The 19846-nt window shown below is 36.0% G+C and overlaps 1 protein-coding gene across 3 annotated transcripts in view; it reads right to left on the bottom strand.

Annotated features, from left to right (window-relative positions):
* The window catches only part of LOC126923003 (uncharacterized), a 248788-nt gene that overhangs the window by 14080 nt on the left and 214862 nt on the right, over positions 1–19846 (bottom strand). For all 3 annotated transcript variants that reach the window (XM_050735985.1, XM_050735983.1, XM_050735984.1), the window contains one exon: positions 14570–14587. In XM_050735985.1, coding sequence (XP_050591942.1) covers positions 14570–14587 — 18 coding nt within the window. The remainder of the gene's footprint in view (positions 1–14569; positions 14588–19846) is intronic.

Genomic DNA, 19846 nt, shown 5'->3' with positions numbered 1-19846 from the left:
ATCTTGGTTTGAAATGCTGATTAAAAAACTTTCCGCTTAACTAATGACGTTATTATTAACTCCGGCATTCTTTTGTTCGCCACCCGCTTTTGTCGTTGTTCTTTGTTTGCCGCGAAGTTGCCAGCGTATAGTTTTCATTCCTTTCCTTTCCACAGCAACGGCCCCCTTTTGCTCTTTTCATTTATTTAACTTCATGTACAAGAGTTTGCAGATTTCCACGATTCCCTTTTCCCGTTTCTTTGTGCCGCTATAAATTTTTATTTCATCGGTCCGTGCACAACTGCCTAAAGCGTGGCCCACTGTTTCGTATAAAATATCGCGTATTGAATTTATTTCCCACTCTTTTAATTTATAAAACAATATCGAGCTAGGAAGCTGTAAAATATTTTTACGATATATATTACATCAAATACCGTTCTTTCAATATTTATATCGTGCAGTGAATAACAATTTCCATGTGACATTCCAAAAAGCCATACGTAATCATGAAACTAACAGTAATTTCCATGCAACCAGTGACGATAGAAGATTGCGAAACCTGACAGACAGTTCCTTAAATTTCGTACCGAGACCGACCATCCGTTTACTCGATCCCTCTTATTACTCAAACTGTCCGCCATATTAAATCATCCCCCTGATTTCTCTGTTCCCATTTCCATACGTTTTACCAGTCATTATTTTTCGTTCTCCTCGCGTCATTTTCTTCCCTGACATACGTTCCTTTCTCCGTTAAAATCTTCCGTAGATCCGTGCCCAGTACCCTTTTTCCTCCTCCATCGTGTTCCATCCCCCTTGGCAATAGCGTGACACAAGAGACATCCACGAATTCGTGCCTTCGTGGCGTTGTTAAAAGTTCTCCACGCCGACAGAGTTTCACTCTGTTTCACTTTGAAACTTTCGGATAATAAGCGCGAAACTGGCGCGAAAGAGAGGCGTAGAGAGAGAAAGAGAGAGAGAGGGAGGGAGAGAATGAGAGAGATAGACGAGGAGGACGTAGAGGAGTGAACGGCGGAGCGGAAGGGCTACGTTAAGGGCGGGCGTGCAACAGGGAGGCAGTATCATCTACACCGGCACTTCCCGTCGTCTCGACTATTTTAATTTTTTTTCAAGCCACCGTCCAATTATTGGCGACCGCAAAAGTCGTCCTTTGTCGAGTCGCGACCGCCTTTTGAAGTGGCCCCTTATTTCTTCCTTTCTCCTTTCTAATGTCTACGACGACTGATAAGGAGAGGCGCAGACGGAATAGGATGGAACAACAGGCCGTTACTGTTTCGTTGCGCGTCGCATCCCTGCGGAGAGGAGTAACGATCGTCCCTTAGTTTCGGAAGTTCGATGATTACGCGCCGTCTTCTCTAAAGACCTCGGCTGGTAGCGCGGTAATATAACCGGTGATAAACACATCCGTGACGGAACTTTACTCGGTGCTTCCTCTGCCGCTTAAAGGTTGTCCACGAGTACTTTTAACTAACGAATCAAATTTTCGGCGTCGACGCAGGCTGTGATATGCTTCGATAAGAGACGAGAACGATGTCTACTTTTCAACGAAACGTTAGATACAAGCTGCGATCTGTTAAAATTTAGATAAGGTTATTACGGCTAAGTAATTCGATTAAGTACATCTTTCACGATCTTGACGCACGTTCCAAGATATAAGAATTTCAAAAGAATCTTTCTCGATTACATTTACCAGAGTTCATCATTTTACCGCGGAGCATGAGGTAAAAGTCAACCGGAAAGTTGCACGTTATATTTTCGATCTAATTTTCAACAAGTCGTGTACCTTTCGGAATCGCGTTTAATTTAACAGAGAACGAACGATTCAATTTAAATTTTACCCGGGCATCGTCCTTTTACTGGGATCAGGAATCTTTTCCCATGGCGGATGAGGAAAAAAACCGAAGCTTCGAGATAAACCTCTATTCGTTTAAATATAAGCCCGGCGCGAGACAGCCGTGGGACAAGGGGCGATGGAATAAATCGACAGATTTTCATCAAGAAGTAACCCTTAGACAGCAACCTTCTTGTGCGGCCAAGGAGATTCGACCAACGAGGTCTGTGATTGGCATCCCTGACAATTATTTGTTTTCCACAAATCACCAGGGAATGTCGTTTTCCCTTCTCCGGGGCTTTTCACTCTTTTTGTTACTCTCGTTTCCTGCACTTTCAGGTGCGCATTTAGTCTGTTTGTGACATTTCCGCGACGTTGTGAAATAAAATTGCAGAAGCTTTCTAAAAATGTAGGATACGGTATCATCGTTTGAAATAAGACGAGAAGCTAACTAGCTAGATAAGATAAAAAGCTAATTTGAATCATAACATTTTCTATTATCCTCCGCTTTTCTCGAGTCCACTCGACTTAGCTTGTACATCATACCCAAGATAAACTTATGAATAATAGACAAGCTTCTGAAGCTTTTGAAATAGCGTAAAAACAGGTCGTTGTCTAGAAATAAGGCTTCGTTTTATAAAAAAGATCTTACTAAACTGTTAAATTATCAAAATTTTTTTCACATAGCGATATTGTTATCGACGACTTTACTAATGTAGACGTATACTAATTGATTGATGCATTAATCGATAGAATGAGGAAGGAATTCATATTAAGAAAAGATAAATGGAGGGTAAATCCGTGGATAGCAGTGGCGATTATTTCCTCTCGACGAATCACACGAAACATTACGAAGCCGTGTAAGCAAGGGGTTTCCGTCCCTCCTATTTTTTCTCTCTAGCCATATACTTTCAGGATCAGCAGGAACCTGGCTGCGACGTTTCGAGTTATATCGCCACCAACAATGAGTCATTGTCAGAATTTCTGAAATAGAACGCAAGCTACCCCTGTCAACTTTATTTCGAGCAATTTGAGCAACTTCCGCCGCCAGCTAGCAAAGATTAAAAAGGTTTGTTAAAAGGTGCCTTAATGGACGCTTTATGACCATTTAAGACTGGAATATATCGAACGTGGTAAAAGGACTCGTAGTTGAATGTAAATTCTTTTAAAAAACTTTCCTATTGTGTTTCGATGAAATTGAAAAAAAGAAAAATCATTCATTGTTTCACGCCGATTCTTTTTTAACATAATTACTTTCACATAGAAAGATTAAACGATTTATAAACTAAGCTATTTAATTATACTTTATATGAGATATGATGGAAATTTAATTATCTCCACGTTTAAATTTATCCTTACGCTTATACTTAAACAAAATTAAATTAAATTCTAGAACAAATATAACGTGAGTTATAAGAGCGTAAGTTATTTTATAAAATATTTGTAATTTCGTATTTTTAACAGGTTTTTTTCAATTTCATATCAATTTTCAGGTATCCTTTATCGTAATATTATAAGCCTATTAGTGTTCCACCCGCGACGCTTAACCTGCACGTGTGACAGCTTGCTCGGCTGAATGAATTTTAATGAAATCCGGTATTAGAGGGTTTGGGTTAGTATTTATCCGACAAATTCAAGTTCCGTTCACGTTGTTCAATCTCTACACATACGTGTCCAGGCTCGGGTTGAACAAAGAATCGATTCCAGTCCATACTCACTTACATTTTACTCAAATTACCAAATAAAATGTTTTACAAATAGAAAGTAGAATTTTAAAAATTATATGGAGTTCTAGGACCTTTTACTTTTCTTTCTCCGCTTTGTGATTATAAAGAAATTGTAATCTTTGCTTCTAAAAACAATATTTAAAACATTTTGTCGCAAAGGATTTTACATCTTTAAGATAATATTAAAACACTTCTTTCTGACATCCAAAAATATAATAACTATGTATCATCAATGAAAAATATTTTTTCAGATAGCGAAAGTAAAAAATTTCTTTGAACATTCATATGTATAATAATTTTATTTAAATTGAAAGTTTCGAGGCACACGTTTAAGTTTAATTTAATAGATTAAATGTTCATTAAAAACGAATTCGTTAATACAAATCTAAAATCGATGAACTAAAACATACGAAAGTTTCATTATTTATAATCCTCTTTTCGTGCAACTGCGTCAACTAGATCGCTTTATCGTTGTCCCAGGGATACAATCTTTTTGTTTTATTTTGCTTTCTTCCCGTACCATGACAGTAGAGAAACTGCTACAATGTGTATGCGACAAAACCTGCCGCCTATATATTTTACTATCACAAATATTACCACTTGGACGGTTCGTGGTCCAGAACGCACCCCCATGCCTATAAATAATATTTCTGTCGGAGCTTTCAGCGGCGTTTTCCCGCAATTATTGCGTTTCTCATAACCGATGTCATAATTCTATCCGGTAACAGGGCCATTCGTAACTTCTGTCAGTCCAGTTCATTTTAATGTTTCCTTTTTTCACTTGTATACCATATTTTTTGCTTTTTCTAGCCTTATGAGTCTGTTAAAAATAAAACAAAAATAAGAAAGGAATTAAAAGGACAGAACCTTGATCTTATATTCCAAATGTTGGCTGAAAAATAATGTGTATGATTCAAAATTATACTTCCTTGAATTTCTTATGTTCATTACGTCGAAATACCTATTTATATTCATGGTCCTTTGTTTTCTTCTCCACTGTAAAAGATGGTCATAATTTTTACTTCACGAGAGTTTAAGGTGCACTGCAAGGGGCGTATTAGTTACGTGTATTAAAGCTGCTCTTTTAGCACCATTTTTTTTAATGCTACAACCTTTCAGAAGCAACAGAATTTGCATAACAAAGATGAACAAGTTGCTCGGAGTTACGGAAATTTCATTGTTCTGTTTGTCTGCAAGTAAATCGTATATTATCATCAAAAAGGACATTCGCTATAACTACGGCACGATAACAAAGACTATTTGAAGAGAATGTTTGTACTTACGAGTACACTTTTACATATATATACTTAATATAAATAGGATGTTATTTTGTCGCAATAATACATGGTTCATTTAAAAAGATCTCTGTCTGATCAGGTTAAGAAGATAGAAGTACGATGACGTTATACCATTGATCCTTATTTCAATCGTAACCTACATACGTCAGTTCTAAATATCGAATGAGAAACCTTTGGTTAGTGAGAAGGATTATCTTTCGAAGTCCTCATAAAGATTTGATTTCGCTACCTGACATTCACGTGACAGTGGATCTAATAAAATTACTAAATCGATATCAGTAAACCTATAGCATGTTTCCTGTTTATACTTTCTAATATGTAGAAATAAACATTCGAACATGCACGATAAAAGGAAAAAATTTCTTTTCCTCTTTATATATCATTTTATAAAAAAACATTCTTATCACGGCGACAGCTTATCTTGCATAATGTTCAAATTATCAAAGTTTCATGAGTATTTATCGTAACGTTAGTGGTACATTAAATATGCATTTGCGCATATATATGCTAATTAATAAAAAAGAATAGAATAGAATTTTCGGGAATTTGCTAAGATTCCACGTGCTGGGCAAAGAATCAGGGGAAATTGCCGCGAGCATTATGTATGCTCCCTTTTCCCATCTCATTTCCTTTCACGAGAAAACTTTTCACCAGCGTATGATAGTTTTGGGCCTGCCTCGGATTTCTACGAGCAATTAAAGAGTGCTCAGGAAGTTTCACCGCGAAACGATGGAAGGAATTATCGTGGAATCTCGCAGCTACTCTTTCCTTCCTTCTTATATCTCTTTTTCAGAATCGAGATTTCTTATTTGATTACTTGAGTAGGCTTGCCAGCAAATCCTTGGATTACCTATCCACGTGTGCGGGCCGATCTTGCAAAATTTTTGTTAGAATTTTAGAAAAACTACAAAAGAAGCGAAACGGAGAAGGATAAAGAATCAAACATTTAATAAAGTTATGTGTTAAATGTTATTAGAACGTAATATGTACTATATTTGAATACCAACTTCACACGGAATCGAAATTTATTTCCTCAAGAGCGGAGATTTTCTTTGTTCGACGTCAACGAAAATCAAATTACGTGTCGCCTGCGAAAGGATTTTTATCCCTTAGCCTTCTTCTAGATCAAAGGATAAGTTACGAGTATCGTATAAATTGTAAATTCCATTCACCATTTCATCATATTATTGTGTTTTACTCAAGAAATTTTCGTCTCTTCTGGTATATATCATTCAGATAATATTGTTAAAATTACGCTTTCAAATAAACTAAACAAAATATATATTTTCTTTACACCAATGAAAGCAAAGATGATGCACTAGAAAGCTAGAAAAGATTTCTATCTCTTTGATTATTCTCAATCCTAATAAAATAATTCATAACGATTCTAGACATATATCTAATGAATGTTTTATACATACTAAATATATTATGACATTTCTGACGAGCCTCCTTCCTCTCACATCTCACTCGTATCTAAAAATAAGCTATTATTTCTGAAACTGTAATGGATAACTGCAGAAAGGTCAATCATTGACATTTTTCCTTTTATTTAAGCACACGCTATAAACGATACTGTATTACTAAACCGATCTTAAGTATTCACATATGCTTACATAATATTGCATGATTGTAATTCAACTGTAGTTTATCCATCCTTAAATATTACCTTCTACGAATCGTTGTCCTAGTTCTTAACTGTCCTCCATTTTTCCACTCCATTTTTCAAAAAAATTTAATTAACCAATTCACATATGTTTCATTGTTATGAAAAATACAAATTCGTGTTTCTACTTAGAAAGTAACAAATATTCATTTCTTTAAATCCTAACTACACACAACAACATTAAACTTCATGAACTTTAAACTCAGTTTTCTGAGTTTACAAATTAGTGGAGATAGAACATTTAGGAACTAGAGCGACGAAATATCTAATAAAATAAAACTTGCATCAAACGCAAAAATTAATAACATATTTTCAATTCTACGGAATTATATAGCTCACAGAATTGTTAATTAACAAAAATTGCACAACTGTATGATAATTAGTATCGTGAATGTGCATCCTGTTAAAGGGTCGAAATTCCACGTCTAAAGGCTCAGCGCGACAAAGAAACCGAGTTGTCGTCGAAGAACGACGAGCTTTTTTGTTAGGCAGCTTGTATGTATGTACGCTGGTCGCTACAAATTAGACGATAGGCGTGCAACGTAACACCAAGTAGTTTGAAACTGGCTGTTAAACCAATGCAAATTACTGCAAGACAATCCCCGGTGTTGCGGGTGGAGGCGAAAGAGGCGTGGACCAGAGGCGAGAGTTCGTCCTTTCTAATTACGTATCGCAACCCCCGAGAAAGAGGATGGAAAAGCTTAACCAACTTTTCACGAATTAGTACTGCCCTGACTGTGCCCTGCGAATTTCACGTTTCGTAACGGTGTTAATCTCTAACCAATTTCGTAATTTTCGTCTGTGTCCTTTCAATGAATGCTTCTAGATTTGCGGTTTTGTTGGCAAAAATTCATTGCCCCTTTAATCTTTTAAAGCACAAACCGCTCTGAAAATATTTTATTCGACAAATTTTGTGGAAAAGTGGTACAGGTTCATTTTCGTGGTACAGGCAACCACAGTTCTTTTAAGTCAAAGATTTTTGTCAGTTGTACCAATATTTTTTTAAACGTCTCATTTTGTTAAGGGATGGTTAATGTTGAAATAAAGGATAGCTTGGTTAAAAAGGACGTAAGATGAGATATTAATTTATGGGAAAATCGTAAGGATCATCGATAACGTTAAACGTGGTAATTAAATATGACGGGGAATTTTGTTAACAACGTTTCATGTATGACCTGCAATTTTACTACAAATTGGATATAATGTAGGTGTAATACCCTGGTGTATACGCAAGAAAGGATATCGAGTTAATCAGGAATATTCATTCCTCCGGGTATCGTTTCACAGCTACGATTAACCTCTATTTCGTACTCGTGCAACACAGAGATTTATATCACAAGCTTATTGTCCGCAATTTCGCTCTTTACGGTGTACGATATCGTCAGTAATTTAATTATGTAATCCATAATTATTGTCATAATGGACTTAAAAATTTCCACTAATAAAAACGAATCGATACGACGAGAATAAAATCGAGTTGATATCTACGATGTAAAGATAATGGAAATAGATATAGAAACCCATATGACGGTTATAAGAAATTTATGGTTAGATTAAAACACAATTTTCACAATTTCTTTAAATGCCATGTTCGCACCTATGTATACTAATTTACATGTACGTCCTCTGGAATGAGAAAGAAAACTAATTTTACCGGAACGCTAGGATCTGAATACTACTAGAATTTTAAGGAATTTTATTAGACGTATGCAAACTTAATTTCTGCAAATACGTTTCAACTATTTTCTAATTAAACTTAACAGCTATTTTTGTTCCGCTACATAACAGAAAATCGTTGTTATATAATTCACGAATGAACATGGATTTGTTAATAGAACCGTAATAAAATGAATGAAATAAAATCATATATCACATTATTCTTATTAAATACCTATCCATAAAGAGACATCAAAGTTACGCATATATGATATGTTTTTAGCAAGATATGAATATCTCGAAAGACACTAGTTCTTCGAGATGGAACCCTCCCAAAAGGGTAAATGGGAAAGGAGGAGATAAATCAGAGTACGAAATATGAAACGACATTAGGGCAAGTGTGCATCTAAGATCTCTATCGCGTATTAACGACGTTCAATTAAGTAAATGGCCCTCTTGTGAATTTTCTCTACCTCGAACCCGGAAGATTAATTACAAATTGAATTGGCTATAGGTATAACGGTGTAACGACTGGCTGCGTTAGGGTGTGCACACATACGCCGAAGGGTGTCAGGTTAATTAGGGACATTCGTCCCTCAAGACATCGCTTTGTGACTAGAAGGCTTAACTGGACACGATGCATCGTGACACCTAACAGCACCCTGGCCTATAAGCTTGATTCCCATCGACATACATTAAGTGCACGGATTTCAGATGTCTATCTGACCTGTGTCAAATTAAGTGTTACCTGCCAGAAACGTCAAATTTAATCGATGCGAGAACGACACTGGTTTCCTGTATCAACCGTGACACGAAGGCAGCTATTAAAACGTAATGCGGAATTCCTTCTTCTTATCCAATTATCCTATTATTTTTTTATTCCGCTCTAATTGTTGCGTTCGATAGATCAAGAAAATGGTAAATGATATTTTTATAAATTTTATTTTATTTCTTTTAATTGCGATTTTTTCCTGTTAGTAGAAGTTTCTATTTTTGGGTAATTGTAAGACAGAGGTATTCCATGGGAAAGTTATTTTCTTTTCATCTAGAGTTAATGATCAGTAAGTTCACTTTGGCGTGAATTCAATCTGTTCAAAGGATTATAACAACCTCTTTTAAGATAAAGAATTCGACACAAAGCAATACAGAGGAGGTAAGGAATTTCGCAACCATAAACAACGCTTTATCTTTGCCTGCAATGGAATAACCAGAAAAATTCGACTAAAAGAAGGGCAAAGCGAAACGCATGGCGATAATTTCCCATTCGAATATTCAGCGCCATTCTCAGCACATAATTTCTCGATATAATAGTTTTCTGTAAAACGGTTTGAATCGCAAAGCAGAAACGTAGGCTCTTAATTCCATTATAAAACTACTACATATCGGCAATATTTTAAAACGAGATCGAACATATCTGCAGTTAGCTTCCATAAACGATAAATAATGATAAATAAAAATTATTTAATGGAATTGAATACATTGTTCAAGTTTGCACAAACCAATATATATAATCCCAAAGATGTACAGTTAATCAAGCAATGTGATGACACTGAACAATAAATGCCTTTGATACAAATTAAACATGATACCAGAAGGATTAAAGGAGAATGATAAGTGTTATATGTATAGGGGGCGAATGAAAGCGTAAAGAGAGAAGGATGAAAGAAGAAGGCTTGGAGAGTGAGAGGTAAACATAGGAAATAAGAGAAAAATGTATTTCTGGAAGTCCATTCTAACAGACGAGAACTATGTATAATAAATACAATAATAAATAAACTAATATGATAGTATAATATAAATAAACTAATATGATAAATAAACTAATATGATAATTAAAAATTAATAATAGTCTAGCCTGCAAATAGTAAAGATCTTGCTTTTTATGATGCTTTTGTTCTCAAGTTAAGATGCTTTGGGTTTTAGTCCTTAAGACGTAGAAGTTTAAAGGATACGGATAAAAACATCTTAACGGTTACTAAAATTCTATCATTGTGTCCCGTTTTTTTTCTAAATACGCTAATCAATAAATATACTAATTATTCATAGAAATTTATCGATGATCAATTTTATTATGCCTGTGTTAGTTTGTAAAAAGTTTTGCTGGCTGTTTAATAATATTAAAGAACTCTTCTACAGGCTTTTACTCGTATAACTCAACGATTGCAATTGGTTGCGAACTGCTAACAATAAATTCAACGTACGACTTTCATGAATATAACTTCAACAATATGCGTTTGCAAAGAACGAACTTTATTGTTGAAAAGAAACAACCTAGCTCGGTAGCTCGATTACATGGGAATGGTTTAATAAATAAAACAAGTCGCTTTGAATATTGGTTCGTCCTTTTTTTATTCCTCTCTGTATATGCAGGTACCGTTTTCCTTTTATAACGATCGACGAAAATAAAATGTGCACAAAATTTATACATACGGCTTTGAACTTTACGATCGGATCACGATTCCTCTCAATCTGTAATCATTAAATTGGTCAGAAATTCCTACACTGTTTTTAATAGCGCTTTTAACGTTGCTTTCAGCCAGAACTTTTACCGCCGCGCAGATCCTCCATAGTAGTTTTAAACTGAAATGACCATTTTTGTACGCACTAATACATATGGAAAGGTCGGCTTTGTGAGTGGCGCACTTGTGAACGCTTAATTTTACCAAGTCGAAATACGGCAATTTCGCTCGGGATTTGAAAAGCACCGTGAGTTATACACTGAGCAAATTCGAACGTATTTGGCAATATTATTCGTTCAGTCGCTCATTTGATTTAAACCCGTTTTCATAAAAGGTAATGTCCTAATGAGCTCTTTTCCGAGAAAAATGATTCTAATTCTATTTTTTGCATATTTTTCGTCAATTTCGTCATCCTTGGGTAAACTAAGACGTAACCAATAACAATGAGAAAATACCAATTAAAACCATGTAACTAGGATTGTAATCGTGAAACTTACAGGAGAAACTGGAACAACGGGAAGAGCAACTAAACACTCAAGTGATTTCCAAATACAATTTCCCGACCACGGATGGTAACGGTAGCAAGACGGAACGGAGAACAGGATCGAATTGATGACAAGCAAGAAAGTTAATCGAAAGCAGATTTTCAAGGTGTTCCTATCCCGATGAGCTGGTTTTACTCGTGTGTTATTCAGATGGGAAAACCCGTGGCAGTTCATATAAAACGCGCTGCAACGAGTTTTGCTGAAAAAGTTGCCCGGAAATTGGCCGCAGATACACGGTTGGCCAGGAAAAAACAGCCGGGTGCAAAAGTGAACTGGGAAAAATAGGTGGAGTGGGAGGACGAAACAAAATGCAACAACGAAAAGCAGGATCGAAAAAAAAGGCAGAAAGGAAAAATATCAAAAGCAATCAATTCCTTTTTAGTCGACGAACAATGTTGCCCGCGGCTTGTACTGCGTGTCGCTTGTGGCGATTCGGGATGCCTCGTGTGCGTTACACGGGCGTGTGTTTTCTATGGCGGCGCACGTTGCATATTTAAAGCAGGGCGCAAGGATGGAATATAAAGTCTGTCCGAAAACACCGCTCTCTCGACTATCCAAAAAGAAACGAGAGCTCGCGGGGCTCATACACCGTTGCGCCAGAAGAATTAATAAAGCAACGAAAAGCAACGTCACGTGGTTTATCGTTGTTGGTTTGGTTAAAAGAAAAGGGCGCCTGGACCGTGCATGTTTCTCTAGCCCACGGTTATAATTCCGTTCCACGCGGCTGCCCCGGCAACGGCCTCACCTGAGCTTATGATTTTTATTCGGGCCGGCGCGGCGCGTCGTATTCCGCTTTTGCACCCGTGCGCGGCCGCGTCGCTCTTTCTCCAGGCCGGTCACGAACTGTCTCTGAATCGTAACAATTAAAGCAAAAGGACCGGGGTGCCGGTTGCGCGGTCACCGCGCCCGTTTTCCAACCTCTCCCGCTCGACTCGCGACCTCTTTGCCCCTGCTCTCTCTCTCCTCCTCCTCCTCCACCCTTTTTCTCTATCTGTCTCGATCTCTTTTTCCCCTCTATTCGACCGTGGTGAAAGAACGCGATGAATCGTGGCTGCGTTATTGGATGAAAATTACGCGTGAACGGAGCAGAATTATTCGTTTGTCTAGACTGGAAGCTTGCCATTGATTCTTTGTAAGATTAGAATAAAAGAAGTAAAGACAGAAGAATGAAACGAGAGAATAAAAAGAAGAAAGCTTGGAACAGATCCGAATATATATAGAACTTACAAAGCATTTTATATAGGTATAACTAAGCATATTTTAGGAAAAATAAGATTAAAGGGCGGTAAATATCTCTCGCTATCGTTTAATTAATTCGCCGCTTGCCATAAAAATTTTTTGTCCAACTATCCAACGATAAAATCGATACGGCCAGGAACCACGGGATTTATCGCGCGATAAATACTCTCCGATGTGTTTTCCTTCTTAACCTGCCTTAGCGCGAACGTCACAAGCGGATCCTAAATTACACAGAAATTCAATTGGACGCTAGGTTGCGAACAAATAGGACAAAAATGCCGTTTCAGCCGACTTTCTGCGTGTTGTTACTTGAAATATATACCAGAAGGGCATAGCAAGCACCGTGGTCGGACTCTAATAATTATTATCTACGGTCACGTGAGTATAATAACGTTAGCGTACACCGTGCTTTGATAATCGCACGTGCATTGCCTCTTTAACTTCTCTCCATTCAATCAAGCCCGGTCCTTGTTCGCTCCTTGAGCGACCGAGCAAGCGATTAATTGGAGAAATACCTCGACGGTGGAGAGGGAGAAAAAAAAAGAATGATTGCGTTTACTCAGCGAGTAATTAAGTGTTAATGTATCCTGTTGTCGACGATGTTTGCTTGCCGACTAATTAGTTCTGCACGCTTCGTTTGCCCCTATACAAGAAGGCGGATTCGTGATTTGTTGCGAAGCTCGCTTTCGATATACGATAAGCATTAAAAATCCTGTAGCCAGAAAATTCCAGGTTTAGCTGGAAGAATCCTTTACATCACGTACTCTGACGCAACATCAGCGTCTTGATTTTGTGATGTTTTATTTAATCGAGTTACGTTTCTCGTCTTGGCTTGAAAAACTGCGTTGGCTAGGCGAGACGTTTCGCGAATCGGGAAAATAGCTTTTACTCGCACAGGAAGTATATACGTCTTAGGAAAGTCGCAGTATTTCGGCATTAGAAAGTAATGCTTCTTAGCGCTTTTAAGAATTTCAGCAGAGGGTTTTAAATAGGTGGATAGATCGAAAAGATCCTTTGACGACTATATACAAGATCTTATCGCAGTTAAATTTTCTGCCGAGTTCATTCGAATGAGATTTTCTTCCTCAACTATACGGTTAAATCCTTTGGTATTGTCCTTTTCTTGTTACAAGAAAGAAAAAATTATGAAGAAAAGAAATAAAGAAAGAAGAAGGGAGAAGAAAACGAATGCGCATATGCGGGCTGAATTAAACGGGGCAGGCATAGATATTTTAATTTATACCTATGAATAAAATTCTCTCGTCATTCGGGATTTCACGGGTTAACGTCCTTCAAACTGGATTTTTCGCTGGCGATCGAATTAAATCGGCGTGCCAATTAATTTTGAAAGAATATTGATCACGGTACCCATGATCTGCTACGCGAATCGTGGAAACAAACTCGTTTTCGTACAAAAATATTCGCTATGAATTAAAAGGTTGCGTTTCTTTTGCATGACAATTGTTAAAAGAAAGGAATAAAAATGAAAAAGAATAAATGAATTATAAAAAAAACATTGATTATCACCTTCGAAAATTTGAAACGAAGTGACAGAACCAAATTCGAATTTTGGCGAGTTTAATCGATGCCAGGAGGTAATAAATGCGTTCATGCATCAACGCGAAACGATACGCAAAAATAAATTAATAAACTTCAATATTGTTGCTGATATTCCTCTTGCGTATCGCGTATGCGAGGCAGAAGTAAAACATTCGGGAAACGGGCCGAGATAATAATTATGATTTACGGTCTGGTAGTTATAATTCCAGCATCGACGGCAAATTATATGCCTGCTTTTCAAAATTGCGCGTACACTCGGTGACCGAGCTCTTCATGTACATGGGCAATGTTGTTCCTATACAAGAACATCAGCTTGGCTTAATCTTCCACCTATAGCCAGCACGATTAGCCGATGGAAAAATCACTTGTAAATAAATTTAATTTATTTATGAGCAAGTATACTCGATTTGTTGAATACGTGTTTTTGGATTAGGTTTGATTAATAGCGTAATCCGTAAAGTCGTTCTTAGGTATTTGAATTAAACAACAGAAAGATTTTACATACCCGACTACCGCACACCACCGTATTTGTAAAACTATGCGAACAGTAATTCAGCGAAATTGTGCATCTCCAATGCAATTCGCACTCACCTATCATAGTAGTAGTCCCTGAAATCAAAAACATAGTAAACGATTAGTTCAGAAATTTTTTCAAGAATTTTTAATGGAAGAAAATATATGTATACCATTTCTAAATCTATAATAGATTTATATTATTTATCGTAATTTGAAATTTGTATATAGTTTGCTATAGTTTCACAATAGCAAATAAAAAAAAAGAACCATTCTAAGGTTGTCCAAGTATCTATATTCGTTAACAACAAACGATACAAAATTCAGTGAAATCAATATCTATATTCGTTTGTTATATGTACAGTTCAAGCACAAAATAAACTTCAATCGACGGAAACATTTTTACACTTTCAAAAACTACGCCAATATCATGAACAAAGAGAAAAATGGGATCGTGTTTCGCTATATCGAAACAAGAAACCGATGGAATAACGATCAAGGTTTGAAATGATGAAACATCAAACGAATTCGAACGAAATAATAAAGAAATGTTGTTAATCACTCGCAACAGATTATTTATAGGTTCATCAAACAGATAGATTCGTGTATGTCACGATTCTGAAGATCGTTACATTGCGATAACGCTTAATTTGCATTAATGATTGAATCGCGTAGCAAAGTCACAGTTCAATCACTATTTAGTGTTTCCTGAATCCGTCGATGTACGATAGTGTTCACGTTCCAGTCACGTTTCTGTGTAGTGAATGACACTTCAACGGTGATCGAATCGTGACTAAACCGCCGTGCTGCTGCAAGTCAAATCGAACGTCGCGCGACATTCATTTCTTTTCTGTACTTAAAATTCGGTACTTTAAATGCATTCTGCTTGTATCTTTTTGAGTATTACGCTACGAACTAGCGAAAGATTCCTTCCACCCAATTATTTCTTAAGACGTCGAAGATAATCAATTTCAGTTGTTCATAGATCACATACGTATACTGACATTTCATTCTCTGTTATTGCCTATACATTTTTATTGCGTATAGTTTCCTCACTTTGTTCCTATTGTAGAACGACAGTTTTAAAGAAAATAATGCAAAGACCGTTAAAATCAATAGAACAAAGGAAAGAAGATTAAAGAGGAAGAAGAGATTTTAATCAAAAAAATATGAGAATTCAACGATAGATATAAAACGTCTTTCATCACTAATGTTCTATCACAAGCTATTAAACGAACTGTAGCGTGCAACAGATGTTCTTAAATATCTAGTAAGTTCATTGAGATGGAAAAATCGGAGTTGACCCGTGTCGAATCGACTAAACGATAGATTCAATGATGCGAGTTCATTTCTGCGCTGCTAGGGATATTGATTTGTTCGAAATGGTTTTCGAGGAACTTGCTACGCTTTTACTAAATCGATCGCTTGCATCTTTTACACTAATAGGTGTTGCAGCTTTCATGTCTTTCCAAGAAACGTGTATAGTAGAAATAAAACTATATCTTTCTTCTTTTTTACAACATTCTATACCGAGACAACTGTAATTGTAATTTTCCAGTCGAACGAGTTTTTTTCTTTACGTAGCGAAAGAAGGAAATGCTTACGTGTTCTTAGAAAGCCACGAATAATTGCGTCTATTTATACAAAGCGTAACGTTTCATTCGTTTTGCGATACTTAAGGTTATCGGGCATTACGCGGGGATTACTGCGAATTACACAGTCCTATACACAGGTGATAAAACTAGAGCGACGCGAAAGAAATGGTTAACGAAGAAAAAGGAATGGAGAAGAAAGGTAAACGGATTCAGTCACAACAAATCAAAAACAACAGCAGTTTCCTCGTTGCTGTTTTAAGGAAATACGAATGTCGGTAGTAAAACTTTTAATAATGTTTATTAATTATCAGTATATATAAGAATTGTGTAGAAACATTGTTTCAGAAATTTCTGTCGAAATCTATTGATTATTATCGTCATAAATAATTTTGTAAAATAATTGGAAGTATCGGGAGCATGTAAAAGGAGCTGTCCTTGAAGTTAATTGAATAAAGAAACCACCTAATTATCGTTTTTCACCGTTTCAAAGGGTTTAATATGTGACAAGTTTACCGGTAAGTGGTATATTATTCACTTAACCGCGGACAGCGGTTCTTTGAGGATGGGTCAGCGATTTAAGAGAAAATTGCCAATTACTTTACTCCCTGTAAGTACTCGAGGCTGATACATTCTGGGCATCGAGGCGTTACTTACACCGATACTTTAAGAGACAAAGTAAGTAAGAAGGTGCAGACTGGACAAGCAGTTAAGGAATTACATGAGAAAAATAAACTTGATGTCGTTGAGCTTGAAATAAAATTACTAATTTTAAAAATTGAACTGAAGTCCGATTAATCAAGACACGTCACTTAACATTAAGGGAAAGAAATATTACAAGGCTCGATCGACGAAACGTATAAAGTTTCTCTGTTCATTCTGTTTATTTCTGTAAAAAAGAAGAATTTTCCTCCTCCAGTTATTCGATTATACCATCATACTATATTATATTATATTATACTTATTTATACTAGTTTATCGTTGGTAAACATGTTGCCGACAAACGCTTTTTCAGGTATTGACAGACACTTATCGAATTAATCGGTATAGAAGGAAGAAAATTGCTGATAATGAAGAGGAGAAGGACGATAATCGAATTTGTGCAACGATCGACCGAACGAAAAGTGTTTCAGTCAATAAACGGTCCATTAGTTGCTGTTTAAATACACGATTTCTGCCCTTAAAAGAGAGAAAACGAAGGACGCTGACCATGAAATACCGACGAAAGGATCGACTTCAGAGAAAATTGCCAATTACTTTGATTGCTTTGCTGTGCCGGTAGTTTTGTTTGGCAATGCTCTAGGTAATTCTGTGTCTTCGTACATTAATGTAAAACGCTGAGAAACATCCTACAAGACTTTCAGCTTAAACAGAAGGAAATTTCAAGCTAACGAATGGGCTCTTCGAAATTCACTGAATATTAAATGTGCAATTGATTAGTTCGATAAATCATTGGCTTATTTCCATAATGCCGAGAAGCAAAATGAAAGTAATATTAATATTCTAGTGTCAATTAGCCGGTATAAAAGTAATTTTGCAAATAGAATAAAATTAGTTTAATTGGCAGGTTTGCATTTAAATATCGTTCTTAATTAATTTGTAAAAATATTAGTAATCTAAAAATAAGAATTATAATCATTCAATCGCATAATATTCAATGAAATATGAAAGATATTCTTCTTTAAATATTATTTCCAACTTACTTCCGCGCAAGTTTTTTCCAACAGTTCATTATTTCTACAGAGTGTAGAAAGAAATATCGACCAGATTCAAAGAGCGCGCGTGAAAAAAGAAACGTCAGAAACTGGGAAACGATCGCGAATTCATGACCTAGAATGTCTGAATATTATTCTCTGGTCGAAAGCGTAACTACGACAGTTCTGGCCGTACAGCGATTGGACACGAATAGCAAATCGATTGACGATTACTGAAGCGCATAATTCGAAATACAGGGTTTACCAAAAGATCCGAACTTTATTCGACTATTACTTGATAAATTCAGGCGAAAATGTTGCGAAGGAAACTGCATCGGTTATGAACGAAAGGAAAAAGCAAAAAATATATATCTTTACAGAGCATCGTACAGAGTACTGAATTCACGTTTAAATAAATATTCAACTTACATTACATTTACATTTTTATATAACGATTTTATATTCCTGTTTTTAGTAAAAACATCTACGTATTTCGTACAATTTATGAAACCCGAAAATGTAAAATAAAATGGAACAAAATATATCTATCTATCTATTGTTTGCCATGTTTTAATTGTGTTTTCATCATTAAAGCGTAGGAGAAACACTGCGGGATATAACTGAAAAAATGTTTTTCTGATGAATTTTGGAATGATAATCTTTTTAGTTTTAGCCATTCTAGTATATAATTTTTAACTGAATATTTCATATTTATTTTGTTTACTTTCGATTTTGTTTGTTTCGATTCCTTCGTAATTATTTCGTAATTTTATGAGTGAATTTGTATCTATCTATTGATAAAATTGCACGATTTAATTAGAAAAACAAAATTTGAAAGATACGAACGCAAAAATCATTAAACAATTAAAAAATATGGACTGTTAATAGCCTGTCGGCGCTGGGGAAATATTCATATGTCTTAACGTTAGATTGAAAATTGGGAACAGATGCATTCAAAGCGCCACGAGAGGAAAAAAAGATATAAAAGAGGGAAAGAGGGAGGAAACTGTCGATGTGCAGAACGGTTAGCGTGTATCGAAAAATGACGGTGTAATTATGGGGCCGATTGTTCCCGGCGAATTCTTTGTTATTCAAACTTTCGGTCTTTACTTTGTACAGTTTTTTAGATGAAAAAATATGGCCTGTCCACGATTTTTCATCATAGCTGTTTGAACGTGAAAACGAAGCAGGAGGAGAACATGGTGTATTTAATGGCGCAAATTTTGTTGCACTCTCTTTATGCGCGTGCTTTTTGCATACGGTATGAGTATCTTTTTTTTTATATCTTTTTTATATGAGACCGTGAATAAAGGATATTGTAATCTACATGACACGATTGTATCTTCTGTAGTTTCAAAATATTAAGAATTATTTTTTAACAGTCTTTTTCGATAATAATGCAATATTGTTGAAGAGCCTTTTCAAGGAATAAAGGAATTAAATTTTTCAGTGGGAAAATTAACTGTACGATCGATAATTAATAATTAAACATATTACTCGCGTCAATGAAAGCTGTCGGTTATAAAAATTACAAACGTTCACGACCTAGGGTTATGTTACGCAGCTACGCAAATTCACACGCGGACTCGTATTATTTGTTGAAATGGTCATTTATATGGTTGATTTAAATTCATTGGTTTTATATATTCATTTAGATTCACGCGATCAACATCTGTTGCCAACTCGAGGTCGTCTGTTCAATTTACGTTAGTTTAATTAACGAACGAACTTGAGTACTTTTAGTTTGCTTTAAACAACATGTAAACGGTTTTAAATTTCACTAGAATTGTTTAATTAATCCCATGCGTTGGAAAATGCGTGAAAATTTACGAGGACTTTCCTAAAATTTCACCGCGTTCGCCTAACGTTTATCGTTGTTCGACGACTTCGGTTATGTGCCAGCGCGTTATTTTTTCGCCCCATTTTCAAACAGACTTTTCCCTCCGTCCTCTTGATAATTTCAGTTAACTGCATCAATTTAAAAATACCAAACGACCACTTGGTCGACTGATGAAACGGTTTTATACTGAAATCTCATGCAGGATTTTAGCGTAACTACTGATACCATA

The sequence above is a fragment of the Bombus affinis genome, chromosome 13 (genome assembly GCF_024516045.1).
Source record: "Bombus affinis isolate iyBomAffi1 chromosome 13, iyBomAffi1.2, whole genome shotgun sequence".
Taxonomy (NCBI): Eukaryota; Metazoa; Arthropoda; class Insecta; order Hymenoptera; family Apidae; genus Bombus; species Bombus affinis.
The sequence above is the reverse complement of the archived record's forward strand: the minus strand, read 5'-3'. Positions and strand labels throughout refer to the sequence as shown.